The sequence below is a fragment of the Sorex araneus genome, chromosome X (genome assembly GCF_027595985.1).
Source record: "Sorex araneus isolate mSorAra2 chromosome X, mSorAra2.pri, whole genome shotgun sequence".
In the NCBI taxonomy this organism is placed as follows: domain Eukaryota; kingdom Metazoa; phylum Chordata; class Mammalia; order Eulipotyphla; family Soricidae; genus Sorex; species Sorex araneus.
The window spans coordinates 234,090,736-234,102,143 of NC_073313.1; the positions used below are offsets into that span (position 1 = coordinate 234,090,736).

An 11,408-nucleotide genomic window follows, 5' to 3' on the forward strand; every position below is an offset into this window, starting at 1 on the left:
ACGCCGACCTCATCTTCCTTCACACCAGCGTCACTCGGTCCAGGACTCTATGACTCAGGGCCGGAACGTTAAATGGTTTCTATGCTTTCTTGCCGTAAGGTCCTCGAGGTGACAACTTCCGTTTCCTGTTGGCTCCGGCTGGAGGGTTGAGTTTTGAGTGTCCTGAGAGGTCAGATTGCTGTCAGGTAAATTAGATAGCTGTGGGGATACCTTTTGCTTGGGAATAAGAACTACTCTGTCCTGGGAGTTTTAGACTAGGAGAGACTAAATGGTAACGAATGCTAAGGGTGTGTGTCGTTCAAGGGAAGGAACCAAGAACCAGTAGTAGAGACTTAAGTCCACAGAAGGTGCAGTCTGCTTGTAGGTAATTACTGAGCATGATAAGTCCAGGTACCTTTCCCTCTCTGCCGACACAGCACCCCTCCTGCACTGTATTTAACTTTTAATGGAAAAAAAAGGCGGAAAAAATCTCAAATTAAAAATTGGTAAATTCGGAGTAACTGCAGTGTCTTTTCACTAAAGCATCTATAGCTTTCAGATTTTTCTTCTGTGAATCTACAACACGTTGTGAAAGTGAAAAAAGCCGGATGCAAAATGCCGATCATTTTTAGGGTGATTACTATTTTTAAGTTGAGTGTAAATCAGTGGATACATCGTCTAACATCCTTAGAGTCTTCGCAATTTTTTAAATGACGGAAAGTCGGATAGCACTTTATGTGGTCTTTGATAAACAGTTAAAAATATTTGTAAGTAGCGTATCTTGTTGTTTCCTTTTAATGGAAGCTGACTTAGCTTCCTTACCGTTTGTTTTGTTTGGGGGCCATGCCGGGTGGTCTCAAGAAGTACTCCTCCTGGCTGTATGTTCAGTTATCACTCCCAGGGGGTTTCAGGATACCATATGTGGTGTGCGGTACCGAACTTGGTTCGGTCACGTGCAAGGCAAGAGCCCTGTCGGCTGTACTATCTCTCCAACCACCCCCTCCAAGCCCCTATTAATAAAGTTTGATTTCCAGCAAACTTACCAGTTCATTCCAAAAGTGAATAGGTTTTTTTTTAATTGCATGATCACAAGTTCCTTATTTCTTGAATTTATTTCCTCACCAGGTTTTTAACAACTCTGAAACTAATCGCCCATTATTGAATTCTTGACATAATTTAGGCCATCTTATAAATTTTAGATTTTATTGTAAAGTATATGTAACAGGACGGTGTGTAAAACTTAAGTACATTTAAAAGGACTATAATTAAGCAAATGTTCATTAACCCCTTAGGTTAAAAAGAAAATGTTGCCAATAATTTAGAACTTTCATTCTCAAAAGAGGTGATTTTTCTTCAAAGAAGTGAATATTGGTTCTTGCATGGGGTTGGGGTGACTAGAAAAAAACTTTAACTACAGTAGTTTGTGGTATCTTCTAAAGCCTCTTGGAAGAGCCTGGCAAGCTACCTATGGTGTATTCCATATGCCATAAACAGTAACAAGTCTCACTGGTGCCCACTCGAGCAAATCGATAAGCAACAGGATGACAGTGATACAGTGACAGTGATTGTAGGGCATATAAGTTGTTTATCATTTAAGACTAAAGGAAACAATATGACTAAAAATAATATTCTTACATATCTTTATATCTTCTAAAGTCCTTGTTCACTTCCAAGAGTGTCTCTGAACCTGTGCTATGCAGTAAAAATATATTGGCAGCCATATATGTAATTAAAATTTTTTCTAGGGGACTGGAGGGACAGTACAATGGGTAGGACATTTGCCTTGCACATGGCAGACCCAGGTACGATTCCCAGAACCCTATGGTCCCCTAAACACCGCCAGGAGTGATTCCTCAAGTGCAGAGCAGGAATAACCCCTGAGCATCACAAAAAAAAAAAAAAATCCAGTGACAATATTGAAATGGTTGCATAAATGACAGATACAATTTATTATATGTTCACCTTCCCAGGAATTTAAAATATTTAACTTGTAATCAGCATTATTAATGAAATATTTATTTTACTTTTCTGAGAAATCTTTCAAAATGTCTTTTATAATTGTTGCTTTTTTCACAGTATAAACACTTGATCTGTGTTTAGTTTCTCCTCTAAGATTTACAATAGAAAAGATCTGGGGGTTTTTTTGTTTGTTTTTGCTTTGATTTTGTTTATGGACCACAACTACACTGCTCAGGACTTACTTCTGGCTCTGCACTTGGGAATCACTCCTAGCAGGGCTTGGTGGACCATATGGAATGCTGGGGATCCAACTCAGGTCAGCCATTTGCCAAAGTGCCCTACCTGCTGTATTTTCCAGCCCAATATAGTTGAGAGGATCTGTATACCCAAAGTGTTCCAAACTTAGTCTTTAGAATTTTCTAATAACTGAGAATCCATTTTAAAGTTTAAAACTGGGGGCTGGAGCAATAGCACAGCTGGTGGGGCGTTTGCCTTGCACACGGCCGGCCCAAGTTCTATTCCCAGCATCCCATATGGTCCCCCAAGCACCGCCAGGAGTAATTCCTGAGTGCATGAGTCAGGAATAACCCCTGTGCATCACCGGGTGTGACCCAAAAAGAAAAAAAAAATAAAGTTTAATTAAAAGTAAATAAAAATTTGACTTTCCCAATTGAACCAGTCATATTTTAAAGTGCTAGTGGCCACTAATATTGGGTAATGTGTGTAGAATACAGAAACAGAATGCTAAACCATAATACCCAGAAGGAGAGAGAGAGAGTAAAACGGACTGTGCCTGCCACAGAGTCAGGGGCACTGGTGGAGGGATGGGTACTTGATCATTGTATGACTGTAACGTAATCACGAAAGTTTGTAAGTCTGTAACTGTATCTCATGGTGATTCATTTTTTTAAAAAAAAAGAAAAATAGATTTGCTAGGTCACATGGTATTCAGATACCAAACTTTTCTAGGATATGCCAAATAGTCATTCATAATGATTATTCTAATCACAGTGTCATACTTGAGTGTAAAAGTGGGAGGTATGTCACAATGTGTTTTCCCCGGTTCTTACAATCTTACAAAGTAGTTTTACAATACTGTTATATGAAGAAACTGAAGTTGATAGAAATTAAATGATTTGGCCAAGATATTACAGTTCTTAATTTGATGCCAGAACTGTATGGAAGTAGAATCCCAAACATTTCTTTAGGGGACCAATATATCTTTGTTTGGACCAGAGAAATAGCTCAGTTGGTTGAAATACATGTTTTACATGCAGGAGAAAGTACACATGATATGGAGTAAAAACTTGTAAAAGGAGCATGTATTAGAAGTATGCAGGCAACTGGCATTAAAACACAGCTTAGGCCATAGCTCAGTTGGCTGGAGTGCATGTTTTGCATAGAAGAGGTCCAGGTTTAATCTCCAGCACTGCATGGTTCCCTGACTACCACTAGGAATGACCACTAAGTATTGAGCTAGCAGTAGCCACTGAGTATCTCCAGGTGTGTCCAGAAAACAATAGGGGGAAAAAATATGGAGCTGAACGAGCAGAGTAGTTGCCACCACAGTGGATGAAACGGAGGCAAAGAATGAAGCAGGTGGTTTCAAAGATCCTTAGAGAAATGCTTAGAGAGAGCTCTTTATTATTATTATTATTAATATTTTTGTTAGGTTTTGGGTTTTGTGCCATACCTGGCTTACTCTTGACTCTGAGCTCAGGAATCACTCCTAGAGGGCTCAGGGTGCCAGGGTTTGAACCCAGGTCAACCACATACAAGGCAAGTGCCCTTCCCACTTGCTTTTTAGAGCTATTGCTCTAGCTCCTGTTATTAATAGTTTTAATCCCCATACTTCTTTGTTGGTGTTGATATTGCTGTGATAACCAGAGTCAAACACACCAGACTGATATTCTGGATCTCACATGTCCAGTTTCAGTGGGCACTGAGATTTATACTCCCTCATTGCAGTGCTTACACATGTACTCACCAGGAGTTGTACTCTGCAATTGAAGCATGCCAGTTATTGTTGTAGTGGTCTCCAGGGTAGCTGTGATGCTCGCACACATACTCATCAGAGGCTGCATTTCCTGACCAAGGTGCTTTGCACATCTTTGTAGTTGCAGTGCTCACTGGCTGTTATACCTCTTTGTAAGTGCCTTTGTACATGTGGTTTGTGATAATCCAGGATAGGTTGCAGGATCAAAGGTACTCAACTGCCACGAGTGCATGCATGCACATCTGATGACATCGGGATTTGGACTCATGGCATACTCTTGCCGAGCAGAAGTTTTAAGCCACAGAATGTTTCATTAGGTCCTCTTCATTTTCTTTTCTTTTTTTTTTTCTTTTTTTCATTTTGGGTCACACCTGGCGATGCACAGGGGTTACTCCTGGCTCTGCACTTAGGAATTACTATTACTCCTGGCCATGCTCACAGGACCATCTGGGATGCTGGAAATCGAACCCAGATCGGCCGCATGCAAGGCAGATGCCCTACCCGCTGTGCTATCATTCCAGCCCCTCTTCATTTTCTTTTAAGGGTGAAAGCTACCAAAAGTAGTGTTACTATCTCCACAAATATAAACATTAAATGTTCCCCTATTAGCTGTGATTATGTACAACCTCCCTTATCTGTTCTGGGAATATTGGAGAAGCAGCGACCCAGCAGTGCTCAGGGCTTACTCCTGAGTAAGGTATCTGCTTAGGTATCATTCCTAGTGATGCTCAGGAGACCATTAATGGTGCTGAGAATTTGAAATGGGTTTGGCCACATGCAAGGCAAGAAGAGCCTTTCCTCCAGTACTGTCTCTCTGGCCCTTTGGTTTTATGTCTTGACCCACAAAATGTATAATATGTTCTGTCTCTTTGCAGAACAAGTCACATGATTGTTAGGTGTTTTTTCTTTTTTTTTTGCTTTTTTTTTTCTTGGGTCACACCTGGCGATGCACAGGGGTTACTCCTGGCTCTGCACTCAGGAACTACTCCTGGCAGTGCTCAGGGGAACATATGGGATGCTGGGATCTGAACCCGGGTCGGCCGCGTGCAAGGCAAATACCCTACCCGCTGTGCTATCACTCCAGCCCCTGTTAGGTGTTTTTTTTAACCCAATAATGCATTCTCGATATGAAAAAAAAAAAAATAAGGTGTTTTTTTTAACCCAATAATGCATTCTCGATATGTAGCAAAATAATATGTACAGAAGTATTCAGTACACAATGTACAGAAGTTTTGATATGCATATCTGTGCCTATGTGTAGGATAACATTGGTTTGTCCTTTCTAACTTGCCACAGGGAGCTTAAGTTTATTGGGTTACTCCCATCATAGTGCTCCCATTCCTCTTTGTTTATTTGTATCCTCTTTCTTTGTGCTCTGCTTCCCCAACAGGTCAATCTCCTTTATCTCCTAATCAGACTGTTAACTTGTAAACATTGCTTTTCTCTTCTCCTTAAGTCCTTTGCATGGGTAATTCAGAGCAGTGTCCTCTTTGTATAGACACAAGAAGACAATTAATACTTTGTTTTTAACTTGGGAGTAATTGACTCCAAATGATATTTGTTCCTAGGCGTCTGTTCTCTTGACTTAAGCCTCAGTCGCCCTTACTTCCTAGCATCCCAAAAGCAGGGTCCTGACGAGGGACTGGATGGACCCAGGGCAAGCTGTTAGCTACCCTGACAATCGAAATGGGCCAGACCAAAGCGCCATAATACTTAACTATAATTTAAGAGCATGGTCATAGACAAATTCTGTCATGATCCAAAAAGTAGCAACTAGACTAGGACCCTGCTAGGGTTAGGAAAGATTAGTCTGGCCTGAGAACTGTAGTCTGAGATCTATTGCGAGATATCCCCAGGAGAGCCATCCTACACACTTAATGTATCTCTTACTGTGTCCATACAAAATAACTAATATTAAGAAATAGAATTAAGATGTTAATTAAGTTATTAGACTAAGGAGAGGAGAAACACCCCAGGTGGTATTTCCACCCTTGAGCCTGATTGGCTATCAGAAAGAGCTTTGATATGTTGATTCTGCTACCCCCAATGTGGGGAGTTGGTGAGAGAAGAGAAAGAGACCAGGGCATTGAGTAGGATCCCAGAGAGATGAGCAGGAGAGACAGGAGGAGATTGAAATGAGGGGCTTAGTGAGGTTGGAACTGGCGCATGGAGAAAATCGAATAAACTGTAACTGATCGCCAACGAGCCTGGCGGCCTCATTTCCTCCTTCGTCCACCTGTGGCATCCGCCATCCCAGATGGGGAGCAGCGGCCCTAGACCACTGAATGCAGGCGGGGAGAGAGCTGAAGGACTTCCCTAACCACCTCGGGATTACACACCTATGAAAGGACTAAGAAGAAGGAAACAAAATTGCTTAGAAGTTCATTGTGAGGGCTATAAAATCAAGCTACGAGCTTTAAAATCTAGTATCATTTGTATTTCTGACCTTGGAGTTTCATTGTCTTCATCTGTATGATGAAGGCAATTATAATTTAAATTCAAAATTGTTTTAGGAGTAACTGAATTGATACTGGCATTTCTCAGAGATAATATGGGTGCAGTTCCAAGTCATAATAAAGCAAGTCACATGAATTTTTATTGTTTTCTCCTTGGTGTATAAAAACTGTACACTATAAGTCTGCAGTAGCAGACTTTAATGTGAAAAATAGTGTACATAATTTATTTAAAATCTTGTATTGCTTTAAAAATGTTAACCAAGTAATAATTTGCTGGTGGTATATTTTGTATAAAATCCACTACAAAGTGCCAGGGCCGGAGCACCATGTACAGCAGATATGGCGTTGGCCTTGCATGCAGTTTGCCTGGGTTTGACTCCCTACATCCCATATGGTCCCCCAAGCACCACCAGGAGTAATTCCTGAGTACAGAGCCAGGAGTAACCCCTGAGCATCGCCGGTATGACTGAAAAAGGAAAAAAAAAAAACAACAAACATAAAAAAACAAAGTACAAAATACATGAGATACAACAGTAAAATGAAGCATGTTTGTACATGTAAAGAGCATTGATGTAGTGCATCTGGCACTTATGCACAGAAAGTACTTTATGAAGAAAGAAACCACATAGTAAGTGTTGTCTCTTGCCTCTTATTTGTGGGATTTCTAATCATCTTTCTTTTTAGTATTTTGGATATTTACTGTGTAAATAATTATTTCATAAAATCTCTGAACTCATAATTTTTGAGTGTTTATATTGCCTTTTAAAAATATAAATATTCTCCTTTTTTTTTCTGTAGACATGGCACATGGACATGGACATGAAAGTGGACATGGACATGGTCATGGTCATGGTAAAATGGAACTTCCAGATTATAGACAATGGAAGATAGAAGGGACACCATTAGAAATTGTTCAGGAGAAGCTTGCTGCACGAGGGTTAAAGGATCCATGGGCCCGGTAAGAATAATAACTACATAAAATTTATCCCTGAGTGTCAGTATCTATGTCCCTTTTTAATGTAGTCTCTCTGTGGTTTCTTTTATTTGTTCTGGTTTTAATTTTTTGCAGTGCCAGGGATTGAAAGTGGGCCTCATGTGTAAAGCAGTCACTCTTCCAAGGAGCTACATCCACCGCCCTATAGTTTTTAAAAAATAATCAAAAATTTTTTTACTGTAATGTTTTAACATGACAATTAAAATATTTTTATACAGCAAGTATATAATAAATTTATGTATATTTCATATGTGATTATGTAACCATCATCAAAGTCTATAAAGAATATTATTATTCCCAAAATTTTCCTCATACCCTTTTGTTCAGCTGAATAGCAAGAGTCCTATTCAGCTGAACATCTCCAGCCTTTTTTAATATGGTGCATTATTATTATTTTTTTTTATTGAATCACCATGTGGAAAGTTACAGAGCTTTCAGTCTTAAGTCTCCGTTACACAATGCTCAACACCCATCCCATCACCAGTGCACATTTTCCACCACCAGGAGCCCCAGTATACGTGCCCCCCCCCACCCCCTCCTGTGTAGCTGATAGATTTCACTTTACTTTGATTACCTTCAATATTTCAACAAAAAACTCACTATTTTTGTTTGGAGTTCCCCCCAAAGTCAGACCCGTTGAAAAGGAACCATTTGATAATGTTTTACATTGCTGACAATTAAGATATATGAGGTCGCGCGGTTTTGGATTTTTGTATTTTAGTAACAAAATCCAGAGAAATTCTGCCAGAAATTGCATCACTGCAAGCTTTTACTTCCCTTTTGTGGTGCTCATAAGAAAAGCCGAGAGAGAAAAACCCTTCTCTCCTCGCGCCGCATGTGGCAGTGGCTCAGTTCATAGTCTAGAGACATTTCTGCGAGCTGCTGGTGCCCAAAGTAGTTTAGTTGGCCTCTGGGATCATGGTGCATTTTTTTTTTTGCATCCTTAGCAAGTAAAAATGTAGTTTACTTTATTGTTTGTTATAGCACACACTAAAAGAAAAATTCACAATCACGATCACGAAATCTCGTTAATTGTCGATTTCTCGAGCCGGCACAGTAACCTCTTCATTCGTCCTTTCCCTAGGATCTTAGAAGTCTCTCTCGACTCGGCCCTCCCAATGATGTCGATGGTGCATTATTTTTATTGATTTTTTTCAGATACTAAAACTATTTTGCATTCCTGAGTTGAAACATATTACATTATGACATGTTATTCATATATATATATATATACACACACATGTATAAAAAAACTGAATTCAATTTGGCATTACTTAGGGCTTATTCCTAACAATGTTTAGGGAACCATATGCAGTGTCAGGTATCAGACTGGGGTCAGCTGTGTGCAAGGCACTCTCCTTAACCTTATTCTCTTTCTCCCCTCCCTCTCCCCACTCCCAACCTCCCAACTCCCCACCCCACTCTCTCTCTCTCTCTCTCTCTCTCTCTCTCTCTCTCTCTCTCTCTCTCTCTCTCTCTCTCTCTCTCTCTCTTTCTGTCTCTCCTCTCTATTTCTTCCCCTCTCCCTTCCTTCTGTTCTGTCCTTCCACTTTCCCCTCTCCCTCTCCCTCCCTCCCTTCCTCTCCTTCCTTCCTGATTATTCTCTACTTCTCTGTTCAGGATACTTAGAGGAATGATTACCAGGTTAAGGATTCAGTCTGCTAAAATTTAAGGTGCTCTGACAGGGGAAAGCTGTGATATTCTTGAATATATAGTAATAATAGTAATAGTAATTACTTGAGTAATAGTGTCAATGTTACATACTCTGCCAAAATGCATCACACATTCTGTTTAATCTTCATAATAAAACTGTTGGACTGGAGAAAGTAGTATAGAGATTAAGGAGCTTGCCTTACATGCAAACAACCTTAATTAGATTACCAGCACCACATATGGCTCCCCACAGATCGCCCAGAGTGACTCCTGAATAGAGCCAGGAGTAGCTCCTAAGCACTGCTGGATTTGAGCACACACACTCTGCACACACACTCCCCTTGTCTTCCCCAGCTGCCAGATAATACTGTAAGTTACATAGTAATCATTTTTGAGTAGATGCAACATCCTCTACATGTTAATTTATCTTGCCTGAAATAGCAAATAAAAGATTAATATTCAAGTTTCTAGCTTTCTCATTCTATAGTTGGCTAGTATGGACATACTGCTGATTTGTGATAGATTGGACAAAAGTACATAATATTCTATAAAATTCTGTAGAACTATAATGACTATGACATGTGAGATCATGAGGTATTTTTCTTCTATATATAAACATGGTTGGACTGGAGCGATAGCACAGCAAGTAGGGCGTTTGCCTTGTACACGGCCAACCCGGGTTCAATTCCTCCTTCCCTCTTGGAGAGCCCGGCAAACTACTGAGAGTATCCCGCCTGCACGGCAGAGCCTAACAAGCTACCCATGGCGTATTCGATATGCCAAAAACAGTAACAACAGTCTCACAATGGAGACGTTACTGGTGCCCTCTCGAGCAAATTGTTGAACAAAGGGACAGTAGTGCTATAGTGCAGATATAAACATGGGTATGAGACCTAATTGTCCTATGCTACAGAAAGACTGAATTCTATGGTGATCCACATAATAAGATTGCATTTAAATCTGTCAGAAAGCTGAAAATCAAATATTTCGCTCAACATATGTGATGATAATTTTTTCTTCTTTTTTTTTCTCTCTAGCAATGAAGCTTGGAGATACATGGGTGGCTTTGCCCACAATGTTTCCTTTGTTGGTGCAATATTGAAAGGATTCAAATGGGGATTTGCTGCATTTGTGGTAGCTGCAGGGGCTGAATATATCTGGGAGTCTCAGAATAAAGATAAGACTCATCACTGAAGAAAATCCCTGGAAATATCTTAGCTTTTTCACTCAGAAAAAGATTTCTTCACTGTAACTGCTTGCCTCTTTGTTGCTTAAAGAATAGTAGTAAGGTTTAATAAAAGGTTAAAGAAATAATAGTGTCAGTTTTGTGATTCTTTAAGAAGTTTTCTCAGGGACTGGGAGATGCTCAGTGGTCAGAGGTGATGCAGAACATGTATCTGACCTGAGTACAAGCCAAGGAGTTACTTGCCCCTATCCTTGGCACCACTGGGTGGAACACTTGAGGGCCCCAAACACTGCCAGCTTGACCCTGGTGGTCCTCAGCACCAGAGGCCCAAGCCCCAACTCCACATCTTCAAGCCTTTTAATCCGGAATTTTCTGTTTGTTTTTGGCCACACTCTGGTTCTCAGGGGCTACTTCTAGCTCTTTGTTCTGGGGCTATGCCTGCTAATGCTCAGGAGACCCAAACCAGATTTGTGACTATATCCACATGCAGGACAAACTCAACATCTGTACTGTCGAGCCCTCATCTTAATGGTTTGTTGCTTTTTTGTTTTTGTTTTTGGTTTACACCCAGTAATGCTCAGGGCTTACCCCTGACTGCACTCAGAGATTACTGCTGGCAGTGCTCAGAGTACCATATGGGGTGCCAGAGATTGAAAGTGGGTCAGCTTAGGCAAACCTGCTTAGGCAAACACCATACCTGCTGTACTATTGTTCCACCACCTTCGTAATAGTTTCAAATATACAGCTCAATAATATTAACTACATCCATAATGTACAATTGTCATCAGCAATTACTAACTTGATCTTTTTATTTATTCCTCCCCCTGCATCCCTGTGCAAACACCAAGGTTTGCGCTCCTGTGGTGCTCACACATGCTTGCCAGGGGTCACAGTCCCTGACTGGCACTTAAAGACCTTAGTTATAGTGCTTGACAGGTACTACACTTCTATTTGGGAATTTACACAGACCTGACTGTGGTGTGACTGGAAATCATTTGCAGTACCAGGGGTCACAGTAGAGCTACCTACCATGTACAAAAAGTTGCTAGATCTTGGTCAGCAGATGGACAGCAGGAATTTGAGTTTGTGAATATGCTTGCAAAGCATGTGTTCCAAGCTGGCATTTATCTGACTTTTTCCTACTGTGGTCCCTTTCCAAACTTGTTTGCTCCCTGCACTCATCAC

At 40.5% G+C, this 11,408-nt stretch overlaps 1 protein-coding gene across 1 annotated transcript; it reads left to right on the plus strand.

The window, feature by feature from the left end:
- Window positions 1-42: 42 nt before the first annotated feature.
- NDUFB3 (NADH:ubiquinone oxidoreductase subunit B3) lies at window positions 43-10,351 on the plus strand. Its single transcript, XM_004601270.2, has 3 exons — window positions 43-185; window positions 7,189-7,348; window positions 10,075-10,351. Exons 2-3 carry the CDS (start codon window positions 7,191-7,193, stop codon window positions 10,229-10,231), a joined length of 315 nt encoding a protein of 104 aa, XP_004601327.1. The 5' UTR covers window positions 43-185; window positions 7,189-7,190; the 3' UTR covers window positions 10,232-10,351.
- The last annotated feature ends 1,057 nt before the right edge of the window (window positions 10,352-11,408 follow it).